The sequence below is a fragment of the Anabrus simplex genome, chromosome 1 (genome assembly GCF_040414725.1).
Source record: "Anabrus simplex isolate iqAnaSimp1 chromosome 1, ASM4041472v1, whole genome shotgun sequence".
Taxonomy (NCBI): Eukaryota; Metazoa; Arthropoda; class Insecta; order Orthoptera; family Tettigoniidae; genus Anabrus; species Anabrus simplex.
In genome coordinates, this window is record NC_090265.1 from 52,734,478 (window position 1) to 52,756,577 (window position 22,100).

A 22,100-nucleotide genomic window follows, 5' to 3' on the forward strand; every position below is an offset into this window, starting at 1 on the left:
GAAAACCAGATGTACTTAAAAAAGGAGAGGAGTGGTGGAGAAACAGGCAGCGATGGAGGTCCTTGATTCACAACCTGACCCAGGAAGCTGGAAATGGGAAATGAAGATGATGATGAAAGAGCTATATATTGTACATGTAAACATTCTACACTATTTTTTACCAAACCTATGAATGTATTTGAGTTATACTGGCTATTTTCGTTAAAAGGCAGTATTTTTAAATGTAAAACGTCAGTAAATGGTAAACACGACTTTTAGGCCTACATATAAAGTAAATATAATGCATTTTAGTTACTCATTTCACGTCATTAGTTTCACCCATTAATTCCTCTGATGAGATCGACATCAGAAAGGGCAATGGCCAGTCATTTGTCTCCGTCAGTTGAGCAATAGGCCTATCACACAGTAAACCTGATCACTGCTTTCATTTTAATTGTCTTGTGCCGCTCACTTCCCTGATACCCGCGTCATCATTCCAAGTGACGTCATCTTCACTGCCATCTCGTCAGCCATGCACTGCAATCGAGACCGAGAGCATTTAGGTCCTGTCTTTTTGAACTTTTTAAAAAATAGTTTTGTTCTCGACTATAGAGTACAAACTGTGTGAAGCTATTCCCAGATGGTTTCTGGAGATGGTCTCTGTTATTCCCAGCTGGTGTATGTGTAGCAGAAGCCACTCCTTCTGAATAAAGCCGTGGTGTTGAAAGCATCCCAAACCACCCGCTGATAACTAGTGTATGTTACGAGTTGTATTTCCAAATGTAATACATAGTGACTGGAAGCATTCTTTTGATAACTGCGTCTGTTGAAAGCCAGACCCTTATTTTTAAGCACCAGTATATTACATGCTTGTTCTCTACATTTAACACATCAGGATTTACCTAAACAGCTGTAAATGAGATAAGAGAGACCACAGTGTTTAGATTAGGCATCATTCGCCTGGATAGTGCCAAAAGTTCCACGACAGAAAGAATAAAAATAAATAACAGGAAAGTCGGCCGCATTTATAGATATCTACAGGTGTGGTGGTAATGCGTTTTATTATCATAATGTTTAATTTTGTACGTTCGTTGTCTTATTTAATGTCAAGAATTTCATTTTTGGTCTGTATTGAATTGAAATTTACAAAGATAAAGGTAGGGTTTTCCACCTGTTCAATACTATAAAATAGTGAAATTATTAAAATATCACATTTTTGTTGTCATTTTTGGAAATTGGATCTAGGTCGGTGTTTAAACTTGTATACTACGCGTTCTATAAAACAATGATTATAGCCATTCTTGGGTGCAATGCTATGTATAGTGTTGAGTTCTTTGTTTAAATCAGATTTTGACATGGGTACATTGTAGGCACAGTGTATTAAACTGTTATAAGTGGCACGTTTATGGCTAGTGGGATGTACGAAGTCTTGTCTGATAGTTGTAGCTGTATGTGTTGGTTACCTATAGATTTTGTATTTAAAAGAAAAGAATATTATTATTATTATTATTATTATATTATTATTATTATTATTATTATTATTATTATTATTTGTTAGGTACGTTGGGAAGTAAAACAATTGTCATGGATTGTTTTTATCACTTTTTAAACTATCACTAGGCTCCCATTTTCTTTTAAATACAAAATCTATAGGAAACCAATGCATACAGCTACAACTATCAAGCAAGACTCCGTACATCCCCCTAGCAATAAACATGCCACTTATAACAGTTTAATACACCATACCTACAATATACCCATGACAAAATCAGATTTAAACAAAGAACTCAACACTATACTGTGACCGTATAGGTCATATACATATTTAATAACTATTTTAGGCGGTGAAAAACTTTTGTCAAGCTCCCTTGTCCATATTACAGAAAGTTGCATTAGGTTGCATCAGTTTGCACAATGCCTCCAACTTGGTGTAAACACAAGTCCGTCATAGCTGGAAGAATCCCTAGAAAGAGAGCGAGCTATGAAAAATGACAAGGAAAGAAAATCTATACTAATAACTCCGCCCACTAAAACTGGCCGAAACATGGCAATGCCAACGTGCAAGCTTGATTTGTATTGTAAGATTTCAAAATATGCATAATAATTAGTAAGGGAAACTTCGGCATGTCAAATGTTTTCATAATAGACCTCTGCCAAAATTCGAGTTGTTTATAAAATTTTAACGTACAGAAAATTACACTACCATTTGATTATATAAGCACATACCTGCCAACTTTACAAAACCAAAAATCAGGAGAAGTTGATATGAAAATCAGGAAAAATCAGGAGGTAGAATTAGTCAAAACTGCTTATTCTACATGTCTTGTACAATACCGTACTACGATATATTTATGTTATTGCCCAACTGTTGCTATACGAGGCTACAAGGCTAAAAATTACACATTTCTATTCCCTCACAGGAAATATGTGAGTGAGGTGATTGGTCTCCAATAAGCCTACCAAAAATAGTATGAACTCATGCTCCACATGTGTGAATCAGTCATGGACTTAGATACCATTACTTAGCAAATGCATAGATTAATATATTGCATCAAGCGCCCGCGTGATTATGCGAAGCGCAATGCTATCTGGATCAAATAACAAGCTGATGTACCCGGGCTTCTCTACGGAATTCTCAGAAAGACTGTCCTTATAATTTTACCAACTGAAGTCAACATAGGTCATTACAATGACGCCAGTATGAATGGTGCGATTAAAAGCAATGCTGTCATATGAAACAAACATTTTAAATCCAATATCACATCAAAAGTTTTTATCAACAAGATTGTTCACGAACAATTTTACCCCATTGATAATATAAATTAATATCAATACATTTTATGTTACTCCAGCAACGAGAACAAATCTATCGACCATAATGACAATTATCAACTGCAGAAAATATTCAATACTGTTATGAAGTTTTAATGATAATTATACAAGTTAAGCAACGGGAACCAACACAACTAGCCAGATTTCAAAGTTTATTTTATTCTTATTTTTTAAACAATTTTAAAAGATGTTCACTGGATGAGTTTCGGCGATAAAATGTTTGGACTGAAGAAGATTTTAGACAAAAAGTGTTAACTTAAGACATAATTTTATTGTTGAAGGCTTTTAAAATGTTGTAAGATTGTCAATTAGTTTTATAAGAGTAATCTTGAACCAATAGAATTGTTTTATGATCTTACACAATCTTAGATTAATGATAGTTTGGCTGATGATGCTCACGAAAAGGAGCGAAACATGTACCATGTAAACATCATAATAAATATGTAAGTTTGTAATATATTTTTATTGTATTGAAAAGGTGGCAATTGGCAAACCTAAAGGAATTGTATCACAAGTACTACTATGTTGATCTAACAGTTCAAAGTTCAGAGCTAGAATGACCACGCTGCAGACAGCCGCGAACACTCCTGTGTAATTATTCCGTTTAAGTGTGCACACTGCTCATTCCAATCACTGCCTCAGAGTAGGGTTTGAATAGCTGGAAAACTATGATGATCCAGTGTGTTACGTACCAGTAGTATCAGAAAATTTATGAACCAGACGAATGGCATGCTAAAGAAAAGAGAGAGATCTCACTCCCCACTCCCCAGCTACTTCCCGCCAATATTCAGGCAGGCTGTTATACTCGATACGCAGCAGTAATCCCATCTATCAGAGATAAATGGCAGCAGAATACACAAAGCACATCACAACAAACAATGGTTAATGTAATGTTAATGTTGATCAATTTTATGAGCTTCCTATATTGGAGGCCTTCACATTTAGTTTTCTTCCGAATCTGTGATATTAGAACATCTAATGTAAAGTGAGTCGTCCTTTCTTTCATGAGTCCTTGTGTTATTCAAGCGATCGTTCCTTCATGACTTTCTTCTCATTCTTATAATCATCTTCAAAATTAAGACAAGACATAAATAATCAGAAATTGTATTCTCTATAACTTTTGCTACGTAGTACTTTTCAATATGACCAGTAAGATAGGTAATTAAAAATTAAATTTTTGGCACCTTCCCCTAAACTACCATTTCGAACAGAGTGAATAAAATTATTTATAGCGCAGACTGTAGTAGTTCCTTATTCCCCAACTTTACATGCAATTCTGTTCACCCATTTTCTCGTACCTCGGCGCTGATATGGACTTAGCAAAAAATCCAAATTCATGAATATCTCTTATCACAGCCAGCACAGTAAAAGTGTATAAGATATAAATGAGAGGAAATGTAATAATATTGTACCAGTAAAAGAGCCCGACTTTAAGATTTATTTTCAACGTAAGCATGGAATAGTTCATCAATGGCAAAAATCACAAGTCTATGCTCATGGAAACTTCGAATAAATTTAGAGTCCAATGCTGGTAAATATTACAAGTCTTTGAAAAATCACTGGAGAAAATTTAGTCCATCACTGGTAAATATTACAAGTCCCATTTGTAAAGACTTAGAAGAATTCGTTCCTCAACACTTGTAAATATTACAAGTCCCATTTATAAAGACTTAGAAGAATTCAGAGTTCCTCAACACTCGTAAATAAAGACTTCGAGGAAATTCAGAGTTCCTCAGTGAGACTATAACCACACGAAGATAGCCTCCGACAATTATGGCAGCGAGTAGAGCCACTCGACTGTGACAGACTGACCGAGATATCAGGCTATATTGAGCCCTCCTTATATTCGGTTTGGGGACATCTACGTCACATATGCTGTGAAGCTGGTTATCTCCTGAATCCCTCGACGGATTTTCTTGAAATTCAAGCATTGCGACGTTTATGTGATTCCCTTTAAAATGAAATGTTGCTCAAGTCGCTACCATAATTATTATAGGAGTTTTAAATTTTTTCTCCGTCGAATGTTCGGGAAGGTGTGACGCTTGAATCTAGAACATACGAGTTCAGGCCAGCTGCACGTGGCATGACAGGTGGGTGATCTAACTAGCCCCTGCAGCTACGTCACACATACAGCTGTCCTCAGCTTGCTCGCTCGTCCCGCTGAATGTAAACAAACCAGGCTTGCACGGAGTAATACGAGTGATGATTAAATACAATTAACTCTCAAAAAATATGCATGTACAGGTCGTAACCGGTACAATATATAACTTAAGTTATGTAGTATTTATCGATAGGGCCAATCATAACAAATATTTGAGAAATAAATTTTAGGCCTTCCCCTAAACTACCATTTCACTCCGTGTGAATAAAATTATTTATGGCCTAAATTGCAGCGACTTTTTCCCCGATGTTATATACCTATTTTCATTAAATTCTCGTCAGCCGTTTTCTCGTGATGAGCGTGCGTACGTATATACAAACGGACAGAAAGATAGAAATTACGGCAAATTAAAACGTGCATTTCCCCTTGTTACTATGGTTACGACCGGTATGGAAATATCATCCTTTTTAAATTATGAGCAATATACAGACACTCTTATTTGATTTATATTGAGATAAATTAAAATTAGTCAGAATTATCTCCAAATGGCTGCTACAATCTCTAGAAAAGTCACTAGTCGTTATCATTGAAATTCTGTCACTAAATTACTAAGAAAGACTCAATATCTAGCGACTAGTCTCTAGAATCGACCAAAGAGAATGGAATCGACTAAACTGATGTGAACGAACACGAACATAGCACACGAGAACGAGAGATTGACAATCGATATACATGTTTCAACAAACATCGCACATTTCTCGCATTAATAAACGTCGATATTTAGTTTGAAAGTGGCCAATGAGCGAAGGACTTCCGGCCACTGGCATAAAAAAGCTGAAAAGGTGGGATTTGAAAACAAATGTTTGAAGTTCACACACAACAACAAAAAAAAAAAAAAAAAAGCTAAAATCGGGAGAAATAATAGAATAATCGGGAGGCAGGAAAAACCGTCGAAAATCGGGAGTCTCCCACCTAAATCAGGAAAGTTGGCAGGTGTGTAAGCACCAGTAGCATGCCCACGCCAACTAAATACACAGACTCCGGATGAGGGATCCCCGCAAAGGCATCCTTTTGATAATAAATTTTAAATAAACCGCTGATCGAGCGCATTGCCGATGTCACACAACCCGTAAAAGCACTGATTTGCGAAAATGCGGCGGGGACTGACCGCCGTCTATTGTTTGCGTAGGGGGAATATTATATAAGGGTCAGCCATGTTGAGACAATATCCACTTGGCGCGAAAGATCGACGGCAGACACACAGTCCGCTGGTGTTCTGGCCTTACCTGTATTCAGGAGTGATAATATACATTTTGCAAATACGTGGTGTGAAAAACCTTGTCCAAGAAGAGGACCCTGGTATTATAAACATGCTCAACAGGAATATAAGAGGATTCGAACCTGTGATCCACGTCAGCACCATGAGAGCCTAGAAGACGATTAGGGCCTTTCCTGGGCCCGAACCATGGATTTCTTGACACGACGATAAGTACAGAAAATCTAAATATTATCCAAATAAATGCATGGTTATGCAATATGTAGATCACATAAAGTAGGTTAGTAATGTAAATTGCATGTATTCTTGAGTCAGAGAGAGACTTGTGAGTGGTTTTCATATTGTTTAAAATATATTCGAGATGGGAATGGAAATTCTATTATGTGTGCTAAAATTTTGGGCCTATAATATATAAATTTAATGTAATGCATGTACGTGATTTAATGATGAAATATCAGCAAGTCTGAGAGTGCTTTAGATTAGGAGGGCAAAATATAGATTTGTATTATTGATGATTTCAAATCGTGATATGTATATTGTTTATTTTATAGAATATTCAACCTATTTTTGGTAATGCATGGTGACAGTGTCTTCAAAATGCCACTATTGGCATAATAATCTTGGGGATAGGAAGGCACTCTTGTTTTAATGTAATTTTGCAATAATAGAATATGTAGATGGCTGTATTAATTATTTGTGCAAGTTGTGACAAGCCTGGACACGAACGAACGCCCTCCCACTTTTAGATAAAGTTTTCCTTTTATGTCAAGTACTTGTTTTTCTGAAATATGTAACGTTTAGAGACTTTAAAAGGATGAATTTAATACAACTGAGACAAGATGCACAACTCTGCCCCTGGAATGACATAATGATGAAGAGTGACATTGACGAGAAAGTGGAAATATTTAATTCCCATTTACATGAATTGTACAACAAACATGCACCAAAGCGTTCTGTGAGAGTAACACGTCCACCCTGCCCTTGGCTGACTGCTGATGTTAAGACTATGATGAAAGAACGAGACGCACTACACCGACGCTATAAGCAGACTCAACTAGCTGACGTACATGAGCAGTACCGTGTTCTTCGAAACCGAATTAAGCTTGTAATTCGTAATAAGAAATTTAATTATTTCCAGCATTTAAACAAAAACATTAACACTGGTTCCACATGGCGACAACTTCGGTCACTGGGTATTGGCAAACCACTTGCGAAACATACTGATCCCGAGGTGTCCCTTGATGAGCTAAATACATATTTCTCCACGGAACGTCTAACTCCTGACACAACGACAGTACAAAACACCATTGACAATATATTAAGGCAACAATCCCCAGTCCGTCCTGCATTCGAATTTGATATCGTTACAGAACATGAAGTAAGAAGGGAAGTTAATTCAATAAAATCTCACGCAACAGGAGCTGATGAAATTCCCATTTCATTTGTGACTTACATAATCGACATAATACTGCCCATTTTTACGCATTTACTTAATACCTGTCTTACTTCAGGCAAAATCCCAATTAAATGGAAAGATGCACTCATTGTGCCTGTCCCAAAAATCTCTCCTGCAAGCAATGCATCTGACTACCGACCTGTCTGCATCCTCACAGCACTTTCTAAGGTTCTGGAGAAGATAATGCATAAACAAATTTTTAAATACTTGGAAAAACATTCTGTACTTGATCCCTTACAGTCTGGTTTTAAGAAAGGACACAGCACTACAACTACACTAATCAAAATCACGGATGACATTAGACGGGCTATGGACGAACGAAAACTGACTATACTTATCCTTCTAGACTTTAGCAGTGCGTTTGACACTGTAAATATAGACATACTGTTAGCTAAGTTACAAAAACTTCACATGGCTCATTCTGCTATTCAGCTCTTGGGCTCATACCTCAAAAACAGACGACAGCAAGTTGTATCAAACATGAAGACTACAGAATGGAGGACTAAGCTATCTGGCGTTCCCCAAGGGTCTATTCTTGGACCTCTTTTATTCTTAATCTATATTAATGACATTTCTTCTCATCTGAACGACTGCAACTATCATCTTTATGCCGACGATCTTCAGATATACTCACACTTTAAGGTCCCTGACATTGACAAAGCAATCCACCATATGAACTCGACTTTAAATTCAATTAGCTCGTATGCTAAAGATAACTGCCTATTAATTAACCCGAAGAAAACGCAAGCAATCATAATAGGACAATCTAGACTTTTAAATACGCTAAACATCATACAGCAGCCTAACCTCATGCTCTGTGGTGAAGCTATACCTTTTCAGAAGTCTGTAAAAAACCTAGGCGTTGTCATGAATGACACATTAAACTGGAATGACCATATAACAAGTGTCTGCAGAAAAGTATATGCATCTCTTCACCCCCTAAAAATGAAACAATCCATTCTTCCACACAGCATGAAAATAAAACTTATTCAAACCCTCATTTTTCCAATAATTTATTACTGTGATGTCGTATTAACCGATGCAACTGCAGAACAATCTATGAAACTTCAAAGGGCAATGAACTCTTGCATACGATTTATATTTTCTTTGAACTTTAGGACACATATTTCCCCTTATTATGAGAAGCTATCCTGGCTGAAAATTGATCAACTAAGGAATTTACATACTGCGACACTAATTTTTCGACTTCTGAACGAATCTACACCTGAATACCTATCGTCACATTTTAACTTCCTCTCATCTTTCCATGGACATAATACCAGATCGACTTCTACCCTTATGATACCTGTTAATCATTCATCTGTATACAGCCACTCTTTCCAAGTGTCTGGGGCAAAGCTATGGAACACACTCCCTGTCAGTATACGTAATAGCACTTCAACAGTCTCATTTAAACGGTCTTGTCGAGATTTCCTCTTAAATACGTGACCAGCTTGTATGAATGTTAGTGTGTATGAGTGCAATTATGATTTAGAACTATTGTTAGGTGATGTAGATGTAGATAGGCTAGATAATATTAATCATTAAAAATAACAATTATAATCTGTTATAATATTACTCCATAAATTTAAGTAGCTCCTAGGGTCTGCTAATGTTATTTTACTAAAGTATGTGATTATGTACTGTACGTAGTGGTTAAGTGTAAGAGAGGGCCGTGAGCCCTAACTTCGCCACATACAAAGGCATAAAATAAATAAATAAATAATAATATTATGGATACATTTAAATTCATATTTGATTTTTGTCTGAGTTCAAACTGTAGGAAAACATAGGATGAGATATTCTATGTAGTCGGACGGATGTGAACCTGGACATTCTAAGTCAATGGATGTGAAATTGAAAAGATGAATAGTGGCTTGATATTGAATTAAAGAATTGTAAGAGGGCAGAGAATTAACAAGCCAGTGGAGCTATGGAATATGATAAGAGGATATCAGTTGAAATGATATTATTTACCATGATGTATTTTCAGGGAGACAGTCTCACCTTGAGTTTGTTGACAAGAAGTGATCTGCGGCCACCCATTATTAGGTGTGGTTCTGCGTTGTATGATTTGTGATTTTATAGGGAGCGCTAGCAATCCCTTGTTAGGAAGAAAACTGCCAAGTGTATTGTTCAAGCCTGTCCACTAAGACTGAATGTGTGGGGTTTCGCATAAACCCAATTACATTTAAAGGATTTTTTTTTTAACTCGTTCATGTTTATTTCTACAAAGAAATTAAATAACTGGAACGCTAGTATTGTATGATAGGTTGACCTCATGAATAATTGAGATAGGGAGTTTTTAGATACCCCTTTGTCGGTGGCATCCTGGAGACCATCGGTTTGAACTCCAAGGCAGACCATGGATATTTTTTTGTCACACACAATTTTTTTTGTGTTGTACAGCCAGTTGCATGCGCAAATTGCTTATACTTTGTTTTAGAATATGTGTACATAATTTTTGAATATGCTCCTTGAGTTGTGTTTAATGTTTTGTTTGAATTCCAAACAGGTTCTGTCTCATTTGTCATCGGATTCATTGCGAGATGGGTTCGATTTCTGGACCCGACATTTGTCTAATTTTTTTTTGATGGTTGTGATTTTGCCCACTAGTGTTAGCTTATTCTTTTGTTTATTTAATTAGTAGTATAATTAATTAGTTAGGCGACCACTCCAAGTTGTCTCCAATTTTCGCACAGATTATGTGTTTCTTCTTATAGTGAAGAAAGCTTGTAATGAGAACCGTCGCATTTACAAGGATATTTCTGTTCTTAAAAAGGATTTTGTACCAATAATGATATTGGTACTTATTGTCATGTCTAAAAGGGACTGGAAGGATTAACTACAGTATTTCAACTGATAAAATGATCAAATATGAATTGTTAGAAAAATTCTTAATGAAAGGTGCGACATCTAAGTCATATTTAGTCCATTGGACATTGTATATTTTGTTTTTATTATAGTAAAATTATTCAGGGTTGATTTCAATTAATCATGATTTTATCAAGGAAAATAAAATAGCTTTGTAAACTTTTCCTTGCTTGTCATTTTGCCGAAAAATGTATCCTAAAATTTCCGCCGTTCATTTATGCCTTTAAGTTAGTTTAGTGTTGTATTTTGATTTTATGCCGCGAATGCACCATGGCCCTGGGAGGCCGTTGGTTTGATTCTTTGGAATGGAGGAGTGCAGTTGATCCTGGCACGGTCGAAAGAGCTTTTGTTCACTCATCACTTTGAAGTTTATTTTCCTTCGCTTTCTAGATGAGGTGGCATTTGACTCTAGACTTAAAAGGTCCTATACCATTGAATGCCTTGGCGCATGGTGCTATATGGCGGTAACCCGAAATCATGGTGACAATGATGCTGTCGTATGGTTTTATGGGGCAATGGCATGGATGGTATGGTTGCAATACGTAGCACTGCACTCCAGAAGGGCTATAATCACAGTTTTAAAGAACGCATTTATAAGTTTAAACACCGACCTAGATACAATTTCCAAAAATGACAACAAATATGTAATATTTTAATAATTTTACTATGTTGTAGTAGTGAACAGGTGGAAAACCCTACCTTTATCTTTGATCGTTTGTTGTCTCCCATTTTTTATTAACGCATATCCTAGTATGTTTTGTTTGGCGTCTCCGAAAATCTTTGAAAGTAAGTGGGGGCATAACAAAATCAATATTATTATTTATTAAGTACGATGGCGTGTAAAACAATTGTCATGGATTGTTTTTATCACATTTTAAACCCCCCAAAAACACTATACTGGCCTGAGTTACGAGATATTAAACAATCATTTTGTTAATGATCTCGCCTGCCTATATTAATAGGCCTAGCAACAACCATGAGTATTTCTTAACTAAAGTACAGTAGAACTTTGATTATACGTTCCTGGAAACTACGTTTTCCCGTATTATCCCTTTCAGACCGTGTACGCACAATTGTGCGGGTTCGTATTTTATTTATGTCTGAGCTTATTTGACGTTTTCTTGGTGCTAGACCAGACTGCAGTGTTTGTGCGGAACACGTAGCATGTACTTCAGCCGTTTTTATTTAGTACTTGACCACCAGGGGGCAGGAAGAAGAGTTTAAAAATACAGTTCATTAGCAAGATGGCAGGAAGCAGTAATGCCTAAAGTAAGTATTTATTTATTGCATTCATATTAATCTGGAAGCTTTACTGAATATCAGAATATAATCAATGAAGTGTGTAAATTGTGTAGTAAACGTAAATTATGAATTTACAACATCGTACGTAATACCATGAGGTTTTGAATGTTGATACGCACATATGTGCAGGCTATGTTTCCTTACAGGCAATGCATGCAGGAGTGCTGGGTGCTGTCACAAAAAAGGATTGTGAAAACAAAACTCGTACTCTACATGAGAAATGTAATGTATAAAATTTTAATTGTTTAAAATCATTCTACACTGTAAAATAGAACATTTGATCATGTACATATGTATATTCACATGCATTGAGGTAATTTTTCTTTTTTGTACGTAGTGAATTAAGTCCTGACACACACAATTGTGCGGGTGCTTTTTTTCAGATGTTAATTTTTATTTTGTACAATAAACTAGAAATATATGTATTTAAGAGCATTTTAGTCAGTTTTTGACGTACAAACAAAAATTCACACCGCCAGTTTTCTTTCAGGTCTGAAAGGGTTATTCATTCAAATTACGTGGTCCCATGAGCATCTTAATTAAATCACATTGTAAAAATCCCGCATTAACCGTTCCTCGAAGAAACGATTTCCCTGGTCAACCGTCCTGAAATTTCAGTCCCATCAATGCTAAATCCTCAATCATGCGCTTTTCAAGAAACTATCTCACAAAAGGACGGCTACAGCATACTTACGGATCTTGGTCTTAACGTCCCGTCATTGCGGTAATTTGAGGAAGTACTGTACTGGAAAAGCATCAGCAGTGAACTTGCTTAAGGGAAAAGCATCGGCGGTGAATTTGCATAAGGGACCGTCTTAGCATCGCATTCGGGTGGTATTGTTTAGAGAATCCTCAACAAATTAATCTAAAAAGCCACCTAATCGATACTTTATTTCTTTTGCCTTTGGCAAACTTAAAAATACATTAACAAACACAGTACATGTTTCGACCACTTAGTGGTCATCTCCCGCTGTATATAAAAAATTTTTTTTTTAAAAATCTTAGATGATAACATTTAAAAGCAAGCACATTGGATCTTAAAACTATATCTCATGGGAATCCAAAAACGATTGTACTAAATGCTTTAAATGAAATGGAAGATTGGGGGGGGGGGGGGGGGGTAAGGAGACTTATGTGAATGATACTTAAATTACAGTATCGTTTACAATTGTGTTTAAAAACTTAAATGATGAAAATCATATTTAAAATATTTAAAAGCGTCTATGGTAAAATTCTTTTTGATAACATTAGGTGGCGTGAATAAAAAGTTCGTGTTTGTAATAATCTTCAGGCATTTGTGAGAAAAATAATAACTCAATCAAAATTCACGTATGTGGTGATGTTAAACACTTTGTTTTTAATAAACATACTTTAAAATATTCTAAAGTGTCTATGGTAAGGCACTTATTCAAAAACACTTGTGCTTGAATGAAAGTTTATGTCACATGCACCAGTCTTCATGTATTTATTGTTTATATTTAATAACTTCCTTGAGTGATATTCTTGTGGTTAAAAGGCCGTGTCGACTGTTTAACTTCCGAGAATTGCTCTTCGGAATGTGATAAAAGAAATTGTGTTAGTCGTTTAACTTGCTAAAACCCTGTGGTGGCTTCTGTTACATAAAATGACGATCTGATTTGGGCAGCTTGCCTCGCGATCTTATCTGGCAAATGTTTAATCCGCGTTGCCTCGGAGAACTGCCTTCGTGCACGACCTACTGTGATTTCATTTAAAGCATTTAGTACAATAGTTTTTGGATTCCCATGGGATATAGTTTTATGATCCAATGTGCTTGCTTTTAAATGTTATCATCTAAGAATTTTTTATATTTTTTATATACAGCTGGAGATGACCACTAAGTGGTCGAAACATGTACTGTGTTTGTTAATGTATTTTTAAGTTTGCCAATGGCAAAAGAAATAAAGTATCGATTAGGTGGCTTTTTAGATTAATTTGTTGATTATACTCATCGATACGGCCATGAAGTGGACAGTTTGCAATAGAGAATCCTCGGAAATCATAAAGCAGAGAGTGTCCACAACAACTGGAAGGAGACAGGGTGCATTTTGACAGCTCTACTTGAAGGCGAAACGAGTTTCGTCAAATGTTCGTACTTGCAAAACGTCTACATTATGTCCAGGGTTAGATATTATTTTTCTTTTTTACTTTTTTCGAGTGTATCGCCGAACAGGTTTTCGGCACTTCCCTCAGAGCATTGTATAGTCACTGGGTTTTCAGGCATGAATCGAAACTACTCCTCCTTAAGTAACACAAATTTAGTATTTTAATATTATCGTATAAGATTATGTAATCGAGACCAGAACAGATGTTACACCTTACATACATAAAGCCATGGAAGGTTTTGGGATTGCCTATTACTGTTTTGATCCTAATATAAGACTGGGAATTTCACGTTTTTGTGTTAAAATGTTATAAAAACCGCAGTCGTTTTATTTGCGCACGTTACATTTAAAAACTTTGTATCATTTAGCACTCGTACCGACTTGTACAGCGAGCGCACTTTCCAATTGAGCTCAAGGTCGCAAACGACTGTAATTTCGGAAGTGTTAATGATATATTTTCTCTTTACAATTTGATTGTGATTAGTGACGGGCAGAATTGAATATAATGCATTTGAAAACTTGAGAACTGAAATTTCATTCAAAACCATACTGAATTCTCGAGTTCAACATAACCTTTAAAAGTCGATGTAGGCCTAATTTAGGCGGTACAAGATTTCCATAAACTGACAACGAACAGTATACTGGTGACCAAATTACAATGAAAGATTAAAAAAAAAAAAAAAAAAAAAAAAAGGGATTTTGCCATCATGTTGGGCGCTTTTGTATCTAATGTGTGGTTTATTTTATTAGATTAGAGAATTAAAACTTACTGTGGTCGATTGTTGTTTGACTTGGCGTTACGGGGATTAGATTTTTCGAAGAGTTGGGCTGATCAAAGTTGCTGAACTGAAAGAAGTTTTCAGAGGAAACTGACGAAGTTTCCCCTGTGAAACTGAATGGAAAGTTTCAAAATTTTTAAGTTGCGTGCCGGTAAGTACCGGTAATGTTTAACGCCCGCCTCGCAGTCTAACTTGCCTGCCTCTCACCCGGAGTGCCCGGGTTCAATTCCTGGCCAGGTCAGGCATTTTTACCTTGATATGAGGGCTAACTCCAGGTTAACTCATTCTACGATTACCTTTAATTTAGGAACTATTTAACCCTTTCGCACTCAGCGCGCCGATCTATCGGTGCAAGAGGTTATGGCGAGAAAGCTCACGTTGCCGATACATCGGCTCTGTCCTATTTATGGATTTTGGTCTTTTGCGTGGCTGTTAAATTGTAACAGTTGATCGTAACGGTACCTTAAAGTGTTGAATTTGCGTTTTACTCTACAGATATATCCACCAGCCCTACAAAATATTTTTATTTTCGACAAATGAAATCTGTTGACCGTGAATGTTTATGCTGTGGTTATTAGAAGTTGTTATTGCGTGGATCTGTTTTGGTTGGCTTATGAATACAACAATTTGATCTTGATAAGAGTTCAGTTTAGAGTATATTTCATTTCTTTGGTATATCGTGTGTTCGTTGTACTTCGCAAACTATAATTTAACTCCTTTTCATAACTCCGTTCTCGCACGTGCTTGCGTCATCTTTTTATCGTAATGGCTAGGCCAAATTCAAGGCCGAATGAGGCCGACATCCTTGAATTTTCAGATGATTTAGACAGTAATAATGACCTCCTTTTGCCAAAAGTGATTTGCATTATGTGGGAAATGACACAGTCACAGCTGCTCACCGTGCATCGGACCGCGAGGACCTGACATCGATGACCGTTACATGTACAGTGAATAAATTTGTGCCACGCTTCATGAATGAATTGTAGAACACACATCGTATTGATATAAAATTATTCAGAATTAAGTGTTCTTTCTTTCACGTCTAAGAGTAAATAAGGAAGACGCAATAATGTCTGATTTTTCAGTCATTGAAAACCAAAAATTATTTTTTATAATTTATTTTCAAAATTTAATAATTTTTTTTTGGCTTTACCAATAAAAAAACAACCTAGGTATGGTCATTTCTGAAATGCTCATAGTTTCCTGTATTAGTATGATTTATTTTATTTTAATGTGTGTTAAACTGTTTACATGTTGATTTTTTAAAATTCGGTTTGGAAAATGACAGAAATTAGTCCGAGTGTCTTCGAGCAAACCCCTGCATATAGGCTGAGTGCCAAACGGTCAACGGTGAGATGGCGACTCCGGTCTAGAGAGCCAGGAATAACGGCCGAGGGTATTCGTCACACTGACAATGCATTACCTCGTAATCTGCAGGCCTTCGGACTGAGCAGCGGCCGCTTGGTAGGCGGAAGGCCCATTGGGGCTAGTTTGGTTTGGTTTAGGGATGTTTGTAAGATTATAAGTATACATATTTCATTTTTGTAATGTTTAGTCAAATTGTTGATGGTTCATTCATTCCCGGATTTTCCGTTTTCCCATGTTGTACGTTTTTTTTTTTCTGGGGTCCCTCCAAAAACGGAGAATCGAGGTTCCACTGTAAACTCGTTTCTTCATCCCGAGGTAGTGCAGCTCTATTTTAGACAGGCCCCCAGTGGAAGGGAGTTGCATGTATCATTTTTACCGCAAATCAATCTTCCTGTCATTTGTAAATCACTGGCAATATGGTACCGGGAATCAAACTCAGGCTCCGCGAATGGCAGCTAATTGTGCTAACCATTATGCTGGCAGTCATTCTTAACAACAAAACACAGACATATATACATGACTGATATGTGCTTGCAGTGCGTGGGTCGGACACAAAACTATTCATCTATTTGTGTGACGTAATCAGAGCTGGCCTACGCTACGGAGGCGGACATTTCTTAACTACGAAACACAGATGTACCGTATGACTTCGACGCGTTTTCATTGCGTAGGTCGTGCGGACGAAACTATTCACAAATTTGTGCGATATCAGAGCTGCATAAGGCTTGTAGCCACTTCGAAGTGGAATCATGGCTCTTCTCTGATGAATTATGTTGGGGGGGGGGGGGGTCTCGAATGCGAGATTTAATTTTTTCATTTTCTTCGTCTCAAAAAGCCAAGGGGGTCTAATATACGAGTAAATACAGTACTATAGCTAACAATGTATTAGCTTAGTCTTTGTGTATTTTCTTAAGATTTATCGTAACAACACAGGTAATATGTTCACAATCAGCTGTTCTTGTATCTCGAATAGAAAATAACTCCTTGAACTACATCAAAGAGTTTGATCGGAGAAATTTCTCCAGTCAAAGTTAATCCTAGTTCAGTGTGAATGATCTCAACAACAAAAAAATCTGAGCATAGCGAGTACTGAGATCAATTTCGTCTCTGATCTAAGATCAAACGGTTTATGCAACCGGTCCCAGGGAAATGTTTGATAAATTTCCAAGTTCTTTGAAATAATTTTAAGAAAAGTCTAAGTAAACAATTGACAGGGAATCTGCCTCTTGAGTGACAGCCTTACAAGTACAGCAGATCAATGATGATTGAGTTCCTAAAAGAGTACACTAAAGCTGTGTCAACATGATCATACAAATTAATACATTAGAAAAAGGAAAGAAATAATACCTGATAACTCACCTTTTCATGCCTTGTTTGATTTTACGGATCCTTTTACGCAATACCATATTGGACTGAGGTGGTGTTTCAGCTACATGCTCATCAATACCGCTAGTAGAGGTCTGAGAAGGCAGCTCAAATGATTTGTTACTACTACTATGAGGAGGTGAATCAAGGCACAGGTATGACTTGCTAGATGAAGCAGCTACAAAAAACATTGAGACTGCATCAAAAACATGATCATGATCACCACAATATTTCTTGAAATAAGATATGAGGCAAATAATTACATAAACATGAAGGAAAAAAATAAAACATCATCCAAATTAAAATACAGGATGTTTCAAAAATAATATACGTATTGCAAAGTAATATTTTGTCCAAACTATCGATCGCTGTGCCTCGGCTCGGCTATTGGAGAAACTAATGCATAGTCTAGTTTATATTAATAACCGCTAGATGTCAGTTGTCTTCTGTTTTGCTTGGTGACCATCATATGTTTAAAATGGCTATTCCGCAGCAGAAATCATTTTGTGTTCTCGAGTTTGCGAAGTGCAATTCTGTGATTACAGTGCAAAGACGTTTCAGGTTGACTTACCAAATTGATCCTCCGAATGGGTGGAAAATTTGCAGATGGTATCAACAGTTTGTAGATACAGGATGTGCATGTAAAAGAAAGAGTCCTGGCCGCCCTCGCGTTCCTGAAGAAAATGTTGCACAATTGAAACTGCTTTCCAACGTAGTCCTTCAAAATCAACTCGTTGTGCCAGTTGGGAGTTACAACTGCCAACAACAACAATTTGGTGTGTTTTGAGATGTCGGTTGGTTATGAAGCCGTACAAGTTACAGCTGTTACAAGCTCTGCTTCCTGATGACAAACGTAAACGTGTGGCATTTTGTAAAGAGATTCTGGATGCTACAGACAATGATAACACTTTCGCACAATGCGTCGTGTTCAGTGATGAAGCGACTTTCCATGTTAATGGTCAGGTGAACAAACACAATGTTCGAATTTGGGGCTTACCGAGCCCACATGCAGTCATTGAACATGTACAAGATTCACCCAAAGTCAATGTGTTTTGTGCGATATCCCGATCATCTGTTTACGACCCATTCTTCTTTGATGGAAACACGGTTAACGGTCAGCAGTATCTCGCTATGTTACAAAACTGGTTGTTTCCGAGGCTGCACGAAAACAACTTCACCAAGTGCGTGAATATCTGAATGAAACTCTACCAAACCGTTGGATTGGTCGTCAAGGAGCTGACGACTTAGCATGTCTCAGTTGGGCTCCACGGTCACCGGATTTGACACACTGTGACTTCTTCCTATGGGGTTTCGTTAAAGACAAAGTTTATGTACCACCACTCCCACAGAACCTGGGAGAGTTGAAGAACCGGATCCGTACTGCCATAAGATCAGTGACGAAGGACATGCTTGCCCAAGTATGGGAGGAATTTGAGTATCGATGTGATATTGTTCGTGTCGCTGATGGAGGCCATATTGAACATATGTAATCTGAACTTGAGAGGTTCGTAAATATGTGTGTAAAGTTTCATATTCGTATATCTTACAGTTTAATAAATATATGCATTCTAAATAGTATATGCTTTTTGAAACACCCTGTATAAAGATATCTATATAACAAAAGATGAAACTAACATACATTAAGCTAATTGCTTCATGGGTAGAACTGACAATTTTCTATCCATCAGACATTTCATTATACACTGAATAGGATAAAGTTTTCTTTCAGGAACTACATTATTGTTCCCTTTTCAGAAATAGATCCCTTTGAGTTAACTTTGTTGGTGTTTGAAGGCAATGACTCTGGTATAAAGAGCTTGAATAAATTTGTACCTACAAGCTTATTTTTTTATTTTGTTTTACAAGGCTCCGACCCAGACATATCTCTTATGGTGATGGGATCAGGCAGGAAAAAATGGGAAAACCAAACAAGTGGCTGTGTGGTTGGGTCACATAGCTATGGGCTTGCATTCAGGAGATACTGGGTTCGAACCCCACAGTTGGCAGCCCTGAAAATGACTTTCTGTGGTTTCCCATTTTCACACCAGGCAAATGCCGGGGCTGTACCTTTATTAGGGCCACAGTCACTTCCCTCTAACTCCTATCCCTTTCCTACCCCATCACCGCCATGAGACCTACCTGCGTTGGTGCGACGTAAAGCAGTTGTTAAAAAAGAAAACCATCTTCAGGCCCACTGACAGTGAGATTCAAACCCACCATCTCCTGAATGCAAGCTCAGTTATGTGACCCAAACCGCATAGCCAATTCGCTCAGTGTACCTAAAAGTTGTCGCATAGTTATGAATCTTGAATAACCCTTTCCCGCCCACATTTTTAGTTCGCTTATCGCCAGATTTCAACCTATTATTTTGGAAAAATTGAAGCAGAGCACACCGTTTCAGATAAAGTTAAATATAATAAAAACTGTTGATCATAATGTATTCAAATTTTCAATAATATTGGAAAACATACCATCACATACATTTCCGTATTCAATGAGTAATAAGGTTGTTGGTTCAAACCTCCCCCCTCTAATTTAGGTACTCGACACAAAGTTAGGCTCTATTTGTCAAATTCTCATGTTGTACGAATCCCTCTAAACCAATAACTGCGGGATTCTGGAAGTGGAATATATACTGTATATCAGCTTCTATTTCCCCTGAGCAAGTGTCTTCACATTCTGTATCTATGTTTCCGGAATGTGCCTGTTTGAATGCTGCATTGATATATATGCAAGTGGATATCTCACTGAACAGTTTGTCTCCTCCTAACATATGTCAAAAATAAACACAGCTGTCCCGCGCTCACGGAAGTTCAAGACTGTTTCCTAGGCGACGTTTTAAGACAGATTATCGCTCTTCTTTCATTCCCTAAGCCTTGAAGATCGTAATGTGTGTTCATAAATGCCTCAAACACTTCAAAGCCAAAGAAAACAAAAAACTATCGCATAGCTCGCGTAAGTATGCATATAATGCAGCCGGGTGCTTTCGGGCGCTAAGGACCGGAAGGCAAAGTGAAGAGTCGGACGCTTTCGGGCGTTAAGGGCGGGAAAGGGTTAAGAGGTAAAAATCAATCTATGGCCTTCTTAATTATTTTTTTGACTTAGGGAAGATCATCAACAAAGTTAATTTCTGTAACCTGATGGTAGAGACGTAACATTATCTTACATACTAAAACTCTCACAAACATGTGGTCACTAGTGCGTGCGCGCACACACACACACACACACACTCTCTCTCTCTCTCATAGAAATTATCAGTACAAGCTATATAAAAAGGAATTACATGTGAAAGTTCCTGTAAAATTCAGGAACTCTGTGCCAAAATATGCTATTTCTGGCAGTGTAGGCTCTATGTGCTCCTTGAAGTATTCCATTGCCATTGTTGAAAGGTCAAAGAGTTCATCCGTCACCTTGTAAGGTCGAGCCAGTGGAATGGGGGTCACTTTGATGTAGTTCAGAATGCGATATACCTCATCCAAGATCTGGGAATACAGAAAGTGGAATTAATACAAGTTTTAATTAACTTTCCAACAAGTCAGTAAGACTGTACAATGCAAAGATATAGTAAATAGCTGTAGAAATGACGAATGGAGGATGTGACTTTATGAACTAGCATTATACATTCAGTGGTGTAAATAAAAATGAGCATGCACTCTTTACTTGCGAATTCCGAGCAGGCACTCGCAATGAGGTGAATAAAAACCACCGGTTGGTAGCAGTCACTCACAGCAGACGTGTGACCTTGAGCACACACTTCAGTCCCTCGAGTAGCAGAGTGGGCGCTCCAGATTTCTAGTGAATAAAGACAAAGCAGGCACTCATTCCAGTAAGCACTTGCTCATGTTTCCTTGAGCAAATTCAGCAGGTGTCTCCAAATGATAGTGTCAAGTTCAATAGCATGGGAGAGTTTATGATGGTGGTTAATCAGAAAAGAAAATGCTATTAACTTCGCAGAGAATTATCTCACCTTGATTACGAGGTGTTATACGAGTCCAGTAAGGAGCATGCTGAAAGTTAGCAGAGCATATCCTTGGGCACTCCGAAGAAACAAGAGGTGGTGCACTAGCAAACAAAGAAAAAATGAGAATCTTCTTGCATTATGTTGGTGAACCTGGTTTCAGAATGGAGTTGGTGAAAATCTCGGAGCACTGTGTCAAAAACATTTTCGCATGTATTGACATGAATAGAATTGAAAGCAGATTATTAGATAAAATTCCAACAAATGTTTAGATTCAGGAAGCACAGGCTAAGTGCCAATAATGTTTTAGCTTCCCTTATGCTGTTGGAGCTGTAGACTGTACTCATGTACAAATTAAGAAGCCACATGATCATGGGAATGAGTACATTTACAGAAACGGAGTCCCTAGCATTAATGTTCAGGCCACTTGCAATGGAAAGGAGGAGTTCAACCAATATAGATGTATCGTGGCCTGATCCTGTCTATGACTCCCGAATTTGAAGGAAATCTGATGTTTGCAGAGTTATGACGCCTCTGTTGGAAATCGAGGGTATGACAACTCCTGCAGATCTGGTTCCTTAAAAAAATACATTCAATTGTCAATATACTATTTTCATCATAATGAATTTTTGTTATGTACATTATACCATTTTCCTCAATGTATCAATGTCATAATTTTCAGGCTAT

General features: G+C 37.2%; 1 protein-coding gene across 1 annotated transcript in view; it reads right to left on the bottom strand.

The window, feature by feature from the left end:
• The window catches only part of dmpd (F-box protein dmpd), a 157,693-nt gene that overhangs the window by 27,843 nt on the left and 107,750 nt on the right, over positions 1-22,100 (bottom strand). The window contains exons 4-5 of the mRNA XM_067156067.2: positions 20,739-20,937; positions 17,450-17,633 (exon numbers count right to left, since the gene is read on the bottom strand). Coding sequence (XP_067012168.1) covers positions 17,450-17,633; positions 20,739-20,937 — 383 coding nt within the window. The remainder of the gene's footprint in view (positions 1-17,449; positions 17,634-20,738; positions 20,938-22,100) is intronic.